Source organism: Littorina saxatilis, linkage group LG5 (genome assembly GCF_037325665.1).
Source record: "Littorina saxatilis isolate snail1 linkage group LG5, US_GU_Lsax_2.0, whole genome shotgun sequence".
NCBI lineage: Eukaryota > Metazoa > Mollusca > Gastropoda > Littorinimorpha > Littorinidae > Littorina > Littorina saxatilis.
The window spans coordinates 53089916-53108524 of NC_090249.1; the positions used below are offsets into that span (position 1 = coordinate 53089916).

Here is an 18609-nt window from a genome sequence, read left to right on the forward strand (position 1 = left end):
GTGACAGGATCAAAAGAATGAGACACAAACAAAGACCAGGGTACATATTAAAACGGTTCAAGCATGGCCATGAATAACAGACAAAGAAAAACAGCCAACAGTAAAGGTTGCAAAGGTTCATTTACCTTCTCCGAGTCCAACAACCTTGAAGTCTGCAAAAGAAAGAAAATGCATTCAATGTTGTTTTAACCTTGTGTTAAATTCAGATAAAATGGAAGATGCATGGGCTCACATCTATGGGAGGTGGCATAGGACAAATGTCCTGGACAATGCCAAAGTGATAGGACAATTGTCCTGAAAAAAAGTTCAATAGGAAAATTTTTTTCGCAACAAAACGTACATTTTGGGTCGTGCGACACCCACGGGAATGAAGTCGGCCTGTGGGGTGGGGGAGGGAGTAACGTCTTTCTCCGGCGCCGAAGTTTCACTTTCTAGAGCGACGGTTTCATTTGGCTCTGGCTGCTCAGAGGCCGGAGGGAGCTCAGTTTCAGTGGTAGTAGCCACTGATTAGGGCAGAGATTTGAAGTACAAACGCTTCTGGACTTTTTCTGGCACCAATTTTCCTTTTGGCGGCATGTTGCTTTTTCGGGAGAAAAAAACTGCAACTGTCAACCGGCTTGGAGCATTCAGAGTTGCGACCCTTGGAAGCTCTTCTATATAAAAAGCACATACAGTCTCCCAAAGTTTCGTCTGCTCGAGACACATCGCTTCGCAAAACGATAAAATAACAAATCAAACTACTGTAAATTGGAAAGTACTGACAATGTCCGGATCAAATGAAAGCATAATCGGACAATGACCACTTTGTGACAAAAACAATAGGACATATTATCCTCTTGCATGAAAAATGTATAGGACATTTGGAAAAGAAATATCCGTGTATGTCCGATGTCCGACGTGGATGTGAGCCCCTGAAGATGTGGTTATTTTGTCTTGGTCTAATTCTGAAACATGGAAGACACTTGATCGCAGACGTTCTTTTCTTCCCTAGTCTTTCCTCCTCCTCCTCCTCCTTGTTATTCACAAAATAGTTCTTCTTCTACGTTTTGCTTTTCACAAAGGAGTTGCTTTCATATCTAAAGCCCCCTCTGAGTGCAAAAAGGTCTGACATTTTAGCTTTTTGAGGAAGCTTTAATTGCTTGCAGTAATAACGTTTGAAGAAATTATCAGCAAAAGCAAGAGATCATTACTCACTTTAGCCAAGGGAAAGCCGTCTCTGAGGCGTCTCGATCGCCAATTATATCACGTCTGAAGCGGTTTTACATCACGATGTTTACCACACAGTTAAGCTACGTCATGTTTTAAGTCTTGAGAATATTGCTAAAAGCAGTTAGCTTAACACCCCGGACTTCCGATCAGGACATGTGTCTTGTCTGTTCAAAAGGAGATGTGTGCTACCATCATGTCCTATTGCTGAAGTGTTAATGTGTGGTGATGTTTTCTACACATTCTTTGATGTCCAGCAATGAAGTTAATATGCGGGAATTTCAAGCAACATACGTTTTCTCTGTTCAAAAGAAGAGTTCTACGATGCATAATGTCTAAAGTGTAACGATTTTTCTTTAAGCATTTTAAACCACTTTTTTTAAGTAGCAAGCCAAATGAATATTGCTCAAAGCAGATACATTAATAGTCAGGCCATTCTGTCCTTGAATGTGATCTTCCTTTGAAATCAAATTATGTCCAGTTAAATGTAACGCCGATTTGCCTCGCCGTAATTAGTCTTTCCTCTGCCTCAAACCTTCCAAATCAATTTGGATGAGATGCAGAAATAAATAAAATAAGATTATGCAGTATTGGCGTCAACCGGTAGTTTCCGGTATTTTACCGGTTGAATCGAGAAAATACCGTAACAAAAATGGCTGCCGGTATGACCTACCGGTTGATTTTTAGAAATACTTGTTTTTTTCGCTGGTAGAACAATAAAACCAGTACTCTGAGTTGAATTCTAACTGGTTCCATCATAAAAGTTTGCGTACCGGTTTGAAAAAATACTAGCGCCATCACTGATTATGTTAACGGTGGTGCTCTGTTTATTCTGAAAACAGGGAGAATTTTCAAACTGCACTTCGGCGACACAGCTGGCCAAATTCTGGCTAACAAAATAAGTAGAAACAATGTGGTAGTATCACATCAGCAACACTGCAGTTTATATGAAAATCTTTCTTGATATTTAATAGGATAATCGAAACCATGTGACCTTTCTTTCTGACTGAAGCCAGAATTAGTTGTTGAGTAACGCAATCGTGTGACAAGTGTTCTCATAATCCGAATAAGTTCAGACAAGATTGCCAACGATTCTGGTAGCAGTTTAAATGTTTGACAAAGAAGAAAAGAATGGAGTAGAAGCAATGTACAAACAATAGTAACAGATCACGATAGTGTCCGGCAGTTCAAAATAAATACTGTTGGCACATCTTTGCAATACTTAACTCTTGGTGAATAGGGCAGTTGTAATTTACCTGCCACATAAATATAGAAAGGTATAGGAACATAAATTATCAGAGCAAATTTACTTTAAGCTGCCGATAGTGCCGTTCTGTCTTTTCAAAAGCATGTCTCTGAACAAACCTTTGCAATCACGTTTCAGGAAATGTCAGATTTACCTCTGCCTTTGTAAAGAAAAGAATAGGAAAATGAAATATCACCACAACTTTACTGCAAGCTGAAGCAGTATTTTTGCCTGGTTCAAAAGAGTCACTGATGGCCAATCTTTTTTCGGTAAATTCTGAAGAAGAACGCAGCCTTACCTACAATGTGAGGATAAGTGAGGATTTGGTCTCCAAAAGTAAAATTCTCAATAAAGACCCCTCCATTTAACGGCCTATTTTTCTTGACATTTTCAAGGTCGCAACTGGGAGGTATTATTGTATAGAACAATGTATATTTATGCAAACATATCGCTGATGAAGAATGTTTGCAACAAGTTGGGTGGACAAAGTCAACCTTATGGGCAGAATATACCTGCGCAGAGTCAGCGGCACAGACGACGCACTGCATATCATTGATGCCGCGGTAGGGATTATGACGCGTACTTTGCCTGGGTTTTTTTTCATGCAGCGTGTAGCGGGCTGTAATAATCTGCAGTGCTCGTTTCGCGAACACCAACACCACAGACAGACCGATTGAGGGGACTCTAGATTGTCACTGTACTGTGTATGTGAATGGCTGAAGTCAAAATGATCTAGTCAATAAAGCAACGAATGTAGTTCATGTTAAACAAATCAACAACAACAAAAAAAAAATCTGCAGTGCGTCGTCTGTCCTGCTGAAATGACATAGGTGAGCGCCGGGCCTTACCTGCTGTGTCGATGGGACATTTCTGCAGGTCATAGTACCCCCCGTAGGTGCGGTTCCACTTCACACCTTTCAGCGAATCACTCTCGCACACCGTCTCGCTCATGTTGGCTGCACACACATTCCCCCCAGTAGCCATTTAAACATCTTCTTCTTCTTCTTCTTCGTTCATGGGCTTAGACTCCCACGTTCACTCATGTTTTTAGCACGAGTGGATGTTTACGTGTATGACCGTTTTTACCCCGCCATTCAGGCAGCATAACCCCCCGCGGGTTAGGGGGAAGAATTTACCCGATGCTCCCCAGCATGTCGTAAGAGGCGACTAACGGATTCTGTTTCTCCTTTTACCCTTGTTAAGTGTTTCTTGTATAGAATATAGTCAATGTTTGTAAAGATTTTAGTCAAGCAGTATGTAAGAAATGTTAAGTCCTTTGTACTGGAAACTTGCATTCTCCCAGTAAGGTAATATATTGTACTACGTTGCAAGCCCCTGGAGCAATTTTTTGATTAGTGCTTTTGTGAACAAGAAACAATTAACAAGTGGCTCTATCCCATCTCCCCCCCCCCCCCCCTTTCCCCGTCGCGATACAACCTTCGTGATTGAAAACGACGTTAAACACCACATAAAGAAAGAAAGACAGGCAGCATACGCCGATTTCGGGGGAGGCATGCTGGGTATTTTCGTGTTTCTATAACCCACCGAACTCTGACATGGATTACAGGATCTTTTCCGTGCGCACTTGGTCTTGTGCTTGCGTGTACACACGAAGGGGGTTAAGTCACTAGCAGGTCTGCACATAAGTTGACCTGGGAAATCGGAAAAATCTCCACTCTTAACCCACCAGGCGGCAGCGACCGGGATTCGAACTCACGACCTCCCGATTAGGAGGCCGACGTCTTACCACCACGCCACTGCGCCCGTCATTTAAACATCTTACTACTTTGACACCCACAATCGGGAGATAGATTGTCATTGATCACTGATTTTTGTTGACGAACAAACGAAACATATGCAATCCGGAATAACAAACCCCCCAGAAAAACCCCAAAAAAGAAACAACCACTACAAAACAACACATCACCAGTACTTAAAGTAAATCCCGAAGAATAAGATTAAGGCAAAGGAAAATGGTGTTATTTATTGTTTGCAAAAATGTCAAAATAACTACAATAGCATAATTATCACCCAGAACAGAAAGCACGTGCACAAAATGATACATTTCTGGAAACAAGATTTTTTTGGCTATAATATATAATATAATTATATTATAGCCAACCGTCTCCAGCACAAGTGCCCTATTTTGCACACCCTTGCTTTTTCTGTATGTACTGCAATTTATTTAATATTTCTTGCATATATTACGTGTGTTCTGCGTTTTGGATTAACGCGGACACACGAGAGGAGTACATTACACGTAACAACGAGCACCAAACCAGAAGCGATAATTTGGACAGTACATGTGACCATAAGAAATGATCGCCAACTCTTAGAAGTATGTTTGGAACTCTTTTTAGGATTACCACTAAAAGCTTTTATCTTTTTGATTCTAAATATGTTCATCACGTAATGTAAAACTTAATTGTTCAATAAAACAATATTAAAAACAACTCTTGGAAGGGCTATATACTTGATTTTTCATTTTTCATCTTTATTTCATTATCCTAATGGTGGGAAATTCGAGTTGCTTCCTCCGAGTGGAAAGCTAGCACCAACAAGAGTCGCGCTACCCAGGTGTGTGCGTGTTTGGTGTAATCAGACACCTGCACCAATGGCAGAATGTCCGAGGTCTTTTACGTGCCACTGTGGTGACACGGGGTGGGACATGGATACCGTCTCTGACTCAGCACATAAAGTTGACCTGTGTCCGCCCCTGCCGGGATTCGAACCTGTGTCCTTTGGATCACGAGTCCAGTGCTCTACCCACTGAGCTACCCGGCATTGAGTATTTTATGTGAAGTGGACAAGATGTGAACGCGGTATAATGTAGAGTGTGTGTGTGTGTGTGTGTGTGTGTGTGTGTGTGTGTGTGTGTGTGTGTGTGTGTGTGTGTGTGTGTGTGTGTGTGTGTGTGTGTGTGTGTGCGCGCGTGTGGGTATAAGTGAGTGTATGTATGCAGTTCTGTTAGCACTCTGTTTGGTTGTTGTGTTTGAATGTACTATGTATTGCATGAACTCAAACCAAGATATATTCCTGTGTAATGCACGTGGTTGAAATAAAATCGTATGTCTTATCTTATGTCTTATGTCTTATTGCTACTCACGTGAAATGACGAAGACGAAGGCGGACTTCTCCGAGGCTCCGGCCTTGTTGGCCACTCTGCAGGTGTAGTTGGCGCTGACCGATAGTCGGGGGATGTAGAGGCGACTGCCGCTGGGGAGGAGGTCCTCCACTATCTCCTTGTTCACACTCTCCTCCTTGCTGACCTCTTGACCGTTCCTCAGCCACTGCCATGGAAGACGGAGAGAGGGTTAAAACGTGTCAAGGAAAACAAGAGGGGGAATTAAGGATAAGGAAGAAGGAGAAAGGGAGGGAGGGAAGAAAGAAAGACGGAAACGACTCTCTCTCTCTCTCTCCATTCTCTTTCCCTCACACATTCTTAATTCCCTCCTCCCTCTCTCTCCACTCTTTCACTCCTCTGTCTCTCTGTCTCTGTCTCTCTCTCCATCCTCTTTCCCTCACCCATTCTCCCTTCCCTCATCCCTCTCTCTCCACTCTTTCTCTCCTCTGTCTCTCTGTCTCTGTCTCTCTCTCCATCCTCTTTCCCTCACCCATTCTTCCTTCCCTCCTCCCTCTCTCTCCACTCTTTCTCTCCTCTGTCTCTCTGTCTCTGTCTGTCTCTCTCTCCATCCTCTTTCCCTCACCCATTCTTCATTCCCTTCTCCCTCTCTCTCCACTCTTTCTCTCCTCTGTCTCTGTCTCTCTCCATCCTCTTTCCCTCACCCATTCTTCCTTCCCTCATCCCTCTCTCTCCACTTTTTCTCTCCTCTGTCTCTGTCTCTCTCTCTCAATCCTCTTTCCCTCACCCATTCTTCCTTCCCTCATCCCTCTCTCTCCACTCTTTCTCTCCTCTGTCTCTGTCTCTCTCTCTCTCCATCCTCTTTCCCTCACCCATTCTTCCTTCCCTCATCCCTCTCTCTCCACTTTTTCTCTCCTCTGTCTCTGTCTCTCTCTTTCAATCCTCTTTCCCTCACCCATTCTTCCTTCCCTCATCCCTCTCTCTCCACTCTTTCTCTCCTCTGTCTCTGTCTCTCTCTATCAATCCTCTTTCCCTCACCCATTCTTCCTTCCCTCATCCCTCTCTCTCCACTCTTTCTCTCCTCTGTCTCTCTCTCCATCTTCTTTCCCTCACCCATTCTCCTTTCCCTCCTTCCTCTCTCTCCACTCTTTCTCTCCTCTGTCTCTCTGTCTCTGTCTCTCTCTCCATCCTCTTTCCCTCACCCATTCTTCCTTCCCTCCTCCCTCTCTCTCCACTCTTTCTCTCCTCTGTCTCTCTCTCCATCCTCTTTCCCTCACCCATTCTTCCTTCCCACCTCCCTCTCTCTCCACTCTTTCTCTCCTCTGTCTCCCTCTCTCTCTCTCCATCCTCTTTCCCTCACCCATTCTTCCTTTCCTCCTCCCTCTCTCTCCACTCTTTCTCTCCTCTGTCTCTGTCTCTCCATCCTCTTTCCCTCACCCATTCTTCCTTCCCTCCTCCCTCTCTCTCCACTGTTTCACTCCTCTGTCTCTCTGTCTCTGTCTCTCTCTCTCCATCATCTTTCCCTCACCCATTCTCCCTTCCTTCCTCCCTCTCTCTCCAATGTTTCTCTCCTCTGTCTCTCTGTCTCTGTCTCTGTCTCTCTCCATCATCTTTCCTTCACCCATTCTTCCTTCCCTCCTCCCTCTCTCTCCACTGTTTCTCTCCTCTGTCTCTCTATCTCTGTCTCTGTCCATCATCTTTCCCTCATCCATTCTTCCTTCCCTCCTCCCTCTCTCTCCACTCTTTCTCTCCTCTGTCTCTCTGTCTCTGTCTCTCTCTCCATCATCTTTCCCTCACCCATTCTCCCTCTCTCCTTCCTCTCTCCCCACTCTTTCTCTCCTCTGTCTCTCTGTCTCTCTGTCTCTGTCTCTCTCTCCATCCTCTTTCCCTCACCCATTCTCCCTTCCCTCATCCCTCTCTCTCCACTCTTTCTCTCCTCTGTCTCTCTGTCTCTGTCTCTCTCTCCATCCTCTTTCCCTCACCCATTCTTCCTTCCCTCCTCCCTCTCTCTCCACTCTTTCTCTCCTCTGTCTCTCTGTCTCTGTCTCTCTTTTCATCCTCTTTCCCGCACCCATTCTTCCTTCCCTCCTCCCTCTCTCTCCACTCTTTCACTCCTCCGTCTCTCTGTCTCTGTCTCTGTCCATCCTCTTTCCCTCGCCCATTTTCTCCTCCCTCTCTCTCCATTCTTTCTCCCCTCTGTCTCTCTGTCTCTCTCTCCATCTTCTTTCCTTCACCCATTCTCCCTTCCCTCCTCCCTCTCTCTCCACTCTTTCTTTCCTCTGTCTCTCTCTCTCTCTCTCTCTCTCTCTCCATCATCTTTCCCTCACCCATTCTTCCTTCCCTCGTACCTCTCTCTCTCCACTCTTTCTCTCCTCTGTCTCTGTCTCTCTGTCTCTCTCTCTCCACTCTTTCTCTCCTCTGTCTCTCTGTCTGTCTCACTCTCAATCCTCTTTCCCTCACCCATTCTCCCGTCCCTCCTCCCTCTCTCTCCACTCTTTCTATCCTCTGTCTCTGTCTCTCTCTCTCCATCCTCTTTCCCTCATCCTTTCTCCCTTCCCTCCTCCCTCTCTCTCCACTCTTTCTCCCCTCTGTCTCTCTCTCCCTCTCTCTCTCTCTCTCTCTCTCTCTCTCTCTCTCTCTCTCTCTCTCTCTCTCTCTCTCTCTCTCTCTCTCTCTCTCAGAGAGTCTTGTCTAGTCATATTTTCTCATTCCCTGGAATATCACTAATATTAATCTATTCAACTGCCAGACACAGAACACTACATTGATACAAAAAGTATTACGAACAGCTGCCGGAAGTCAAGACACTCAATATAATTCGTTAGCAAAACAAAAACATCATAGCCATTCAACGTATTCGCTACAGAAACTTAAACACACGCAAGCTTCACTCAATACCATGACATATTGGGATCAAAAGTCTGAGAAAACTTATTTTTTTATGCGGAACTCCTCTTCATCATTTTGTCCTATAACTCCCACAGTTTCATAAAAATAATATTGCAAGTACATGAAATATTCATCAAAGAAATGTCAAGTAGTATCTTGAAAAGGTTTTGCTTGAAAAGGTTTCGAAATATAAACCAAAAAGGGCGTAGATTATGCACTGCTAAGTATCTAAAACACTCGCTGCGAATTACTGACAAAGCATCCATTTGAATGCGAGATGAAAGAAAATCTGACATAGCCCCTCCACATTATGTCCCCGTGAACTATTACACGGTTTCAATGCCTTAATGTAATGCTCCTCACATGAGAAGCTAATGTTCGTTGGAGGATTAGACTTCTTGAAGAAAGAACGCATTCATTGCTGCAATGCACCTAATGTAGATTAGTAGTCAACAGCCACCATACCGAAACAGACTGTAAGTGCCAAATGTGTGTCATCATCTTCTTCATGAAGGTGAAGAATTAGTGAAGCAAAAGAGTTAAGCAAAACTACGATAAGTTGAGTAAGTGCCAGATTCGTTTCATCTTCTTCCCTCTTTTTCTTTGCCATATAGTGTTTTTCGTTATCTCCACACAATTTTGACTGCTACGTTATTACTGAGTGCCTTTTCTCCCCTGTAGATAAGGAGAAGCCCCACAAACTGACTCTTCTGTCCGCATATTCATTTGCTCGACTTGGAACGTGCGAAAATCGCTCTCTCTGCAGTACTTCAAAACACGGTTGGCTGGGTTTTTTTCCCCCGGGGACAATCGATTCAGTAATAAGACGTCTTTGAACACAAGAATGAACAATTTGACAAAACTATCGAATTTCTCGCCGAAAATTACTTCCAAGGGACTTTCTGAAAATCTGTATATTTTCTTAAAAACTTTTTCTTTTTTTCCCTTTTCTTTCTTCTTTTTCCTTTTGGAGTGTTTTTTTTACGGAAATTCGCAACGATTATCACACGTCTTTGACCTAAGTATGAACATTTTGTTGCTGTTGTTAAAAGTTAATTTTGTTAATCACAAAAACGCTTATGCCAACAAAACGTCGAATTCTTCCAAAAAGAAAATGGTGAAGCTCAATCAAACACACTGCCAAAATACAACGACAAAAACAAGACCATTACCACTATCAACAACATAATCACCACCCCCATTCAATCAAATTAACTTTATTATCTCACATGGAGAAATTGCAGTGGTGGTACATATAACATCAAGACAAACGCAGGACTACAACTTTAATATTATATTTGAATATTATATTTGAATATATGTACAATAAATACACATTGTTTTCAACTAAAACACCTGTCTGCATACAAATCTGTCACTGTTAAGATTTAAAACAGAAATGTAAAATAGTCATACACAAAAAAATGCCGTTCAATTCCCCACCCCCCTCCAAATTTCGGACCTTTGCTCACCTTGTAAGTGAAGGTCCGCATGTTCTCGTCCGGCGACAGACACCTGAAACTGACCGGCTGACCCAGCAGCAGACTTGCGGTCAAGGGCTTGATCTCCACGTGGGGCAAGGGCATGACGTCCACCGTCACAGTCTTGTTCTCCACTTCCCCAAAGTCCTCGATCTCACAGGAGAACTCACCTGCACGTCACAAGAACAGAAAGCTAGGTCAGAGTGATGCTTAGAGACTCAAGACTCAGAGTCAAAAGTTTACTGTCCTTATAAAAACATGGAACATTGCTTCATGAAGGTGAAGAGAAAGGTGTGGAGAGAATGAAAAACACTATGTGGAAGAAGATGAAACGAATCTGGCACTTACGGCCTGTTTTGTTGAACTCTTTTGCTTCACTTATTCTTCACTTTGCTTGACAGCTATGTGAAAAAGAGGGAAGTAAGCGCTCTAAGTGCATACGACATGTGTAACAGAGAGTGTTTTTTTCGGTTAAATCGTTCGGATGCTCCGGTAACAATTTTCATCTAATTTTTGCCTACGATAACGTCAAGTATTTACGCTATTTCCAGTCTTATCGAAAAGACACGTTTCGATAATTCAAACAGAAACCTATCATGACAACAAATGTAAACTAGGGATAAATAAAACTTCCTAAATTGGTCCTGTGGTTGTATATGACCGGTCAGATACCCAACTCAATTACCCAACCCTCGCTTATATGATTCTCCGCATGTCATCGTATTCAAAATTCTGTATCATAAAGTCTTTCCGATTGAGTTCTCCATTTTTTTCAATATTTTTTGACACACAGACAAAATATTAGCAGATAACTAGCGAAGTCACTTTTCCGGGTCAATCACTGTCGTATGTTTTTAATACGCACCCTCCTCTACCTCTGTCTGTGTGTCTGTGTGTGTGTCTGTCTGTCTGTCTGTCTGCCTGTCTGCCTGTCTGTCTGTCTGTCTGCCTGTCCGTCTGTCTGTATGTCTCTCTGTCTCTTTCTCGTCATATTTGCTCACCTTTATCAAACATGGTGACGCCATCAACGTTGAAGATGGACATCTGCTTGTCATCGTAGTCATCGTTGATGCGCACCTCCCAGGCGTTGCGTGACGTCAGCGATGCGTTGAAGAGGAACTTGTCCTTGTACCAACGGAACTTCAAACGACTTGAACCTCTGGCAGTACACACCAAGGTCAGAGACTTGCCCTCCAGGGCTGGCCTGGCGTCGTAATGTTCCACGTTCAGCAACTTCATTTCTGGACACACAGTTGAGAAAATGATGGCTTGGAGATATTGTTGGCTGTTTATTGGTTTTCAACGTTCTTTTCAACCTATTTTGCTATGTGCGACCGATTTCAGTTAGTTTCCTTTATTCCCCCGAAAGTGGCGTATGGCTGCCTAAATGGCGCGGTAGAAACGGTCATACACGTAAAAACCCACTCGTGCAAAAAACACGAGTGTACGAGGGAGTTTCAGCCCATGAACGCATAAGGAGAAGAAGACAAAGAAGAACAAGAAACATTTCTCATTTGCTTTAAGAGATGCTTATTCATGCATGAGATAATAAAACTGTGAATGGTTAATTCGGAACATGCAACTTATTGCGGTGATTATTTGTAAAACACATCTCAAGAATACTTACTCACTGGGGCTTTAAAAATACCGTAAACCCTCGAATTGGCGGAACATGCCATACTTATGATAGAACTTAGTTGTTTGAAACAAAACCTCCAAAACATTCAATTTCGTTATTATTTATCTCGAAGAAGGTGAGCGTTGTGTCTTTTAATAGCATCGCATAAACTACAGACACGTTGAAACATCAAGCTAACAACATGTCAAGCCAATTACATTATTCTCAAATAAAACATTTGCATGTTTTTTGTGGTAAACAAACCCAACCCACCAGTGATGTAATGCAAAATGTCACGGCGGCCTTTCTCAATGTCTCGTTTTAAGACTTTGACATAAAACGAAAAGCAGGGCATATTTTCAAGTGCTCTCTGTACTTGTTTAAAGTGGAAAAGGCACATTAACGCCCCATATATTTTGGTGCCAAAACAAAGCAGACAAAGCCTCCCACCACCCATGACTCTAAGGACCTGCCAACTGTATTTTCTGACTACTTCACTGAGAAGATCGAAACCATCAGAAATAGCTTTCCTCCACCAGTGGCTTCGCCTCCGGCTTCACAATTCTCTGGTTCTTTGTTGGATAGCTTCACTCCTGTATCTGAGCAGTTTGTTTTGAAGATCTTGAAGAACACAGTGCCAAAGTCTTGTGAGCTAGACCCCATCCCCACCAACCTGTTTTATGAAAACCTTGACCTTTTTCTTCCCATCATAACCAACATAATCAACTCTTCTCTCACTTCTGGCACTGTGCCAATGGACTTGAAAACTGCAGTAGTTAAACCTTTGATCAAGAAACCATCTCTGGATAAAAATCAGTTGAAAAACTATAGGCGTGTTTCCAACTTGCCATTCATTTCTAAAATTCTGGAAAAAGTAGTGCTTAGTCAGCTTCTCTCCCACCTTGAAACCAACAACCTCTGCAACCCTCTTCAGTCAGAGTATAGGGCTGGCCACAGCACCGAGACTGTTTTGCTTCGTGTTGTGAATGACATTCTTTCTGCTCTGGATAATGATGACCTATCAGTTCTGCTTCTCTTGGATAACTCAGCTGCGTTCGATACGATCGATCACTCTGTTCTGCTCTCTCGTCTCGAATCTGTTTTTGGCATTCACTCTACCGCTCTTCACTGGTTTAGTTCATATCTACAGGGCCGTAGTCAGTATGTGTCTGTCAATAATCTCTCATCTCCTCCATCTCCTCTCTGTTTCGGCGTTCCCCAGGGATCAGTTCTAGGCCCAGTTTTATTTGTACTATACACCACTCCTCTCTCTGCCGTCATCAAGCAACACGCAGTCAATCACTACCTCTTTGCAGACGACACACAACTCCAACAAGCATGCAAGCCTACAGAAATCCAAGCGGTGACGCACACTCTCCAAAACTGCACTTCAGATATTAAATCATGGATGACAAACAATATGCTCAAGTTAAATGATGACAAGACTGAATTTCTTCTTTTCTCTGGAGCTTCCTCTTCGACCACTTCCCTTCCAGCCTCCATTACAGTAGGTTCTAGTGACATTTCTCTCTCTGATAGTGCTAGGAATCTTGGGTTCATCATGGACTCCCACCTCTCAATGAAACAACACATCAAAAAAGTCTGTCAGACATGCTACTTTGAGATCAGAAGAATAGGTTCCATAAGAAAATTTCTCACTGTTGATGCCACTAAAACTCTCGTTACATCCTGCATTCTGTCCAGATTAGATTACTGCAACTCCCTTCTCATAGGCTGCCCTGACTCCACTCTCCAACCCTTGCAAAAAGTACAACACTCTGCTGCACGTCTCATTTTCAGAGCACAGCATCGACAACCCTGCACTCCTCTCATGAAAGAACTTCACTGGCTTCCTGTATCTGAACGTATTAGGTATAAAGCTGCCTGCTTCTGCTACAATATCATCTCTGAATCGGCACCTGCCTATCTTTCTGAACTGGTCTCCCTCTACACTCCCTCTCGCACCCTTCGTTCTTCTGATGATGCTCGACTTCTCCGTCAAGGTCGCTTTAAACGCAAGGCTCATGGCTTCCGCACGTTTTCGTACTATGGACCTCAGTTATGGAATTCACTCCCCTTTCAATTACGTCACTCTCCATCCATTTCATCTTTTAAGTCCAATTTGAAAACTCACTTGTTCCAACAACACTACGGATAGTTCCTCAGTATAGAGTCTGGGGATGTGAGATGTGCATGATGTGTTGTTTGAATCTGACAGTGATTGTATGATTTTTGTATACATGTATTGTTGTCACGCGCTTTGAACTTCTGATAAGGCGCTTTATAAATGCCCGTTATTATTATTATTATTATTATTATTATTATTATTATAAAATGAACCCAAAGGGGGATCTATTATATTCTAAGGGAAACAACTTCCTAGATACAAGTCTGTTAACTCTGGTTGGAAGAATAATCAAATATGATTTATTGTAATCTAATATAATCGTATACATTCTAATAGATGTCTGAGTTTCAATCGTTGATAGGCAAATAGTTCTTTTGTCAGTGCATACCGCTCGACCGCATGTTTTTTTTTTTACCAAGACATAAAGAATTATTTCCAGGACAACTTAGCCAAACTTCCTGCAAGAATACTTGCATCTTCATGTCGTTCAAAGGCTTTAAAGCGGGACCAGTCCATCTCCGACCTTCCTTAATTCAGAGAAATAGGCAAAGCTACCTCTTTAAAATAATCGTTTTAAGTTTTTAAGGAAAGGGAACATCAAGGTGTGTTTTCATGTGGGCAATGGTATTTATTGTGAATGGAGAAGACAACTTAACACTCTGCATATTTAGGTGTTGAAGATAAACATCGTGATAATGGTTCCTGATGACAATATAAACTGCCCCTTGGAATCTATTGAGTATTCTGATTATGTATGCAATGCTCTAAAGTTTTCATTTTATATGCATGTGTAGTGAATATGAATGCGTACTTCCTCGACCCCCCCTCCCTTCTTCTTGAAACTAAACTGCCTGCTTATGGCCCCGTTTAACGATGCAATTGCTGCTATGTTTTGTTTGTGGTTTTTGTTTTGTTTTTAGACTTGTCGTCTGATGACATTATGTTGAAAGGACAGGTTGGAAGATTAGGCTATGCTTAAAACCTTTATCCTTGTGTAATATAGTTCTGAGTTCTGAGTTCCTCTCCCACAGGTTCATAGCCTATTAGGGACTGCAATTGATATTCGCTAACAAAACTAACATACAGAATACATCGGCTGATATGGGTGCTTTCAAAATCAAAATCCACGCAGCTGTCCACGTCGTACTCTTTTACAAGTACTGAGTCTCTACGGACATATGTGGCCATTTCTGCGAAAAGGGACATTGTTGAGCTAAGCCTCTGATTGGAGAAACGCGGGGTCAAAGTTAGAGCAAAATGTAAACAAACTTTGTGCTGACTGATGCCCACTTCAAGTTGAATTTCTAAAATGTTCAATGAATTATCAGCGATAGTACAATGAACAGCAATTTAAAGTAATGGAAAATAGTCTTTGGATCAACATTACAAACTTCTAAAAATGTTTATGTTCATTCCTCCTCAGGAAAAACACATCGAACCGATGACAAGTTGACTGCGATGATGCCGAAAATGGCGACAGAGTGTTTTGTTGTGCTTCGAGAAACATTTTTTCGTCGCTAGTTTTGGTCAAGTTAAAACAACTTACCTATTTTTTGTTTAATGTTTGACAGTAAGCTTAATATAAACTTTCATCTGGAAGCACATTCAGCAAAGTGATGTAGCCAAATCATCACACAGCTACATTTCACTAGACGGATCTATACGCATAGTTTAGGTAGATCTGACTTTCACGCGACCGTAGCACTGTACGAAAAAGCAGACGACAAACGCAGTTGCCCGATGAAGAACAGTTACTCGCCGTTTTCATCTTTAGTTGCTTCCCTTGCTAAAGTTACTGACTGGGGCATTCTGTTCTTTTCAGCTGTGAATTCTGATAGTGGAAGGGCAAGTCAGTCTTCTCAGTTGAACACGGAATGTTCTGCTGACAGAAGTCACTTTGGGATAAGACAACGATTTTGTTGACGAGGTCAATGCTGTTGATTCAGAATAATTTTGTTGCACTTCGCCCGGACATGTGTGACTCCGAAGTCGAAGCAGATACTTTGATCACGATGATGTTGTAAACGTTCATGATGACAACGCACACTACTAATCGGTTAAAGAGTTCTCCTAGAGCATAGGCCTATTGTGAAGCAAGGTCTTCCTCTTCCTGATCGTTTGAATGCCCGGACATCGTAAATGAGAACCTGTTGCTCTTACCGTTTGCTGTCTCCACTTAGATCTATGACAGGCTACAATTTCAGGTAAGTTACCATATAGACTGCAGTGTGTGTGTGTGTGTGTGTGTGTGTGTGTGTGTGTGTGTGTGTGTGTGTGTGTGTGTGTGTGTGTGTTTTGTGTGTGTGTGTGTGTGCGCGCGCGCACAGCTTGTGTGTGTGTGTGTGTGTGTGTTTGTTGTGTGAGGGTTTCTGTGTGTGTGTGTGTTTGTGTGTGTGTGTGTGTGTGTGTGTGTGTGTGTGTGTGTGTGTGTGTGTGAGCGTGTGAGAGAGAGAGAGAGAGAGAGAGAGAGAGAGAGAGAGAGAGAGAGAGAGAGAGAGAGAGAGAGAGAGAGAGAGAGAGAGAGGAAGAGAGATGATAATGACGATGATGATTTTGATGATGATTTTGATGATGATGATGATGATGATGATGATGATGATGATGATGATGATGATGATGATGATGATGATGATGGTGGTGGTATGTGTGTACGTGTAGTATGTTTTTAAACTCCTCTTTTTTTTATTTAACCAATGATTATGTTACTCTCTTTCTCTCAGTTTGCTGGCGTGGAACAGCAAACAAGTCCAGCAATTCACCGGACAGTGCAACAACAAAAGACAGAAGTGCCTGGCCACAAAGCAGGTGTTCGACAGAATGGGGCAACAGCAATGTCCAGCCGGTTCCAGTTCCAAGGAAATCAGCATGGTTTACCCTTGGGACTTTGCTCAGTAGGTAAAGACATATTAATACTTTACAATTTGTCAGTACTTAAAAAAAGGGGTAACAATACAGTTATATTTGTTTTTATGTGCTGTTTTCTCCAACAACTCACACACACACACACACACGCACAGACACACACACACCACACACACACTTACACACATACACTCACACACACACACACACACACACACACACACACACTACATTTTCGATAATGTCACCATACCATACCAGCTTAGAAATGGCAAGTGGATAGGTACCCAAAACCAGACTTGAGCTGTGCAAATAGTGGTTAGTAAATAATATGTTGATCAACTCTGTGGTTGCCTTTGTTTCAGAGAAGCAAATCGTCTACCTTGCGAATGAGGCAGGGGTACAGAGGAGGGTAGCAACTTCAGTCTTCGGCATAGTGCATCAATACTTAGGCATGTAGTTTTGTGTGTGAATGAACAGCACAAATCCATTTTGAAAATGTCTTGATCGTCGGCCACATCAAGTTCGACCGTGATTGGCATTTCAGTTTGTTGAAAGTAAAGGGAGACGTTCGATAGCAGAGTGCACGGATGACATTTTCAATTCAGTGATGTGATGGACAGACTGACAGACCCACGTGTGCAAGGACACACAGCACCATGTTACTTTCTACAACTGGAAGCTGTATTTACCAAGGAAACTGAACAATTAATCCTTGTTATGAAATTTAGAAGTACCACAACTTCAAGTCGACAAGTGTGTGTGTATTGTTTTCAGCAGACAACCTCAAATAGTTTGTGTTTGTATGTGCGTGGGTGAAGAAAGAATAGAACATGGAGGGGGGAGAGGTAGTATGAAAGAAGAAGAAATATTCGAGAAAAAAAATCATATGGCTGATTGTTTTTTCTTCTGCATGGGAGGAGAGAATGATAGAAAAAGACGAAAAAGTAAAAATTAGGGTAACGTTACAAAAAGGGCAATAACTCTGGAATGAAACATTATTTTGACCTAAAACCATACAAGTAATAACGGCAGATGATTGAACTTACTATTTCCCGGCAAAAGTTTGTTTTTAAAAGTTTGGCCATTTTAAGTCATTTTGGGGGTATCTCCAAAAAAGGGTCATAACTCCGTGAAAAATAAATTTGAAGGTCTGAAATTCTCACATCACGTTCTAAATATAACAGTCTGTCAAATAAAATCAAAAACTCAAAATCGATAAATTTGTCAAGAATGTCCCTTTTCGCAGAAATGGCCACATATTACAAAACAAACGCGCCCTTTCAGGAAGATATATAGTGCGCTGAATGAGTTTCAAACGGCGTTTTAGCTCGACTCTTGACGAAAATGGACAATTCCCTTCTCATAATGCCATCGTTTCGAGAAGCATGCGATTGCATTTTCACAGAAAGCATTAGCCGGCGTCAAGATGATTATAGTAAAACCATGTGTCTGATGAAACGCAGCGTGCCTTCACAGTTTTGAACTGGATCATATTCAAAGACAGCTTGACCTTTACTTGAATACTGAATACGTGTACATTATTACCTTGTTCTGGATCATATTCAAAGACAGCTTGACCTTTACTTGAATACTGAATACGTGTACATTATTACCTTGTTCTGGATCATATTCATTTAAAACAGATAAATAGCTCGGCGTTTGCCTTTGGAAGCTTTCAATTTAATTACGCCTCTAGAGTTTCTTGTTGTCATGCAGCATTTCCTTAATATCCCTTTCGAGAGCTCTTTTCATGAAACATAAAGCCATTTTCCATTTCTTGGCAGCAACTCTCTAAGCTTCCAGCTAACAGATCGACCGCTGCCTTTAAGCAACAGGAAAGGAAGTCACGAATCAAAAACCCAATTTCGTTGTTGAGACAAAACTATGTTTTTGGACATGCAAAAACGCACATCAAAACAGTACTTCGCCTCAGAATTCGTGCGACATAACTACTTTAGACGCCCACGTTTATTTTAACTCCTTTCTTCACAAGAAACCAAAACCGGTTAGAAGAATGCGTGCTCGAAACATAAAACCGGCTCAGAAAACATGTACTGTTATTCAAAATCTCACGTTCATGTTACCTCGTTCGTT

The 18609-nt window shown here is 42.2% G+C and overlaps 1 protein-coding gene and 1 long non-coding RNA gene across 2 annotated transcripts in view; one reads left to right on the forward strand and one right to left on the reverse strand.

The window, feature by feature from the left end:
• Positions 1-18609, reverse strand: part of LOC138967428 (uncharacterized) — a gene marked incomplete at its 3' end in the record, with an annotated part of 112139 nt that overhangs the window by 27871 nt on the left and 65659 nt on the right. Inside the window, 5 exon segments of the mRNA XM_070339978.1 lie at positions 126-152; positions 3301-3408; positions 5559-5742; positions 9896-10074; positions 10906-11145. Of these exon segments, the coding sequence (XP_070196079.1) occupies positions 126-152; positions 3301-3408; positions 5559-5742; positions 9896-10074; positions 10906-11145 (738 nt within the window).
• LOC138967430 (uncharacterized) lies at positions 15445-17927 on the forward strand. Its single transcript, XR_011455947.1, has 3 exons — positions 15445-15854; positions 16371-16545; positions 16878-17927. It is a non-coding gene; the product is annotated as an uncharacterized lncRNA (long non-coding RNA).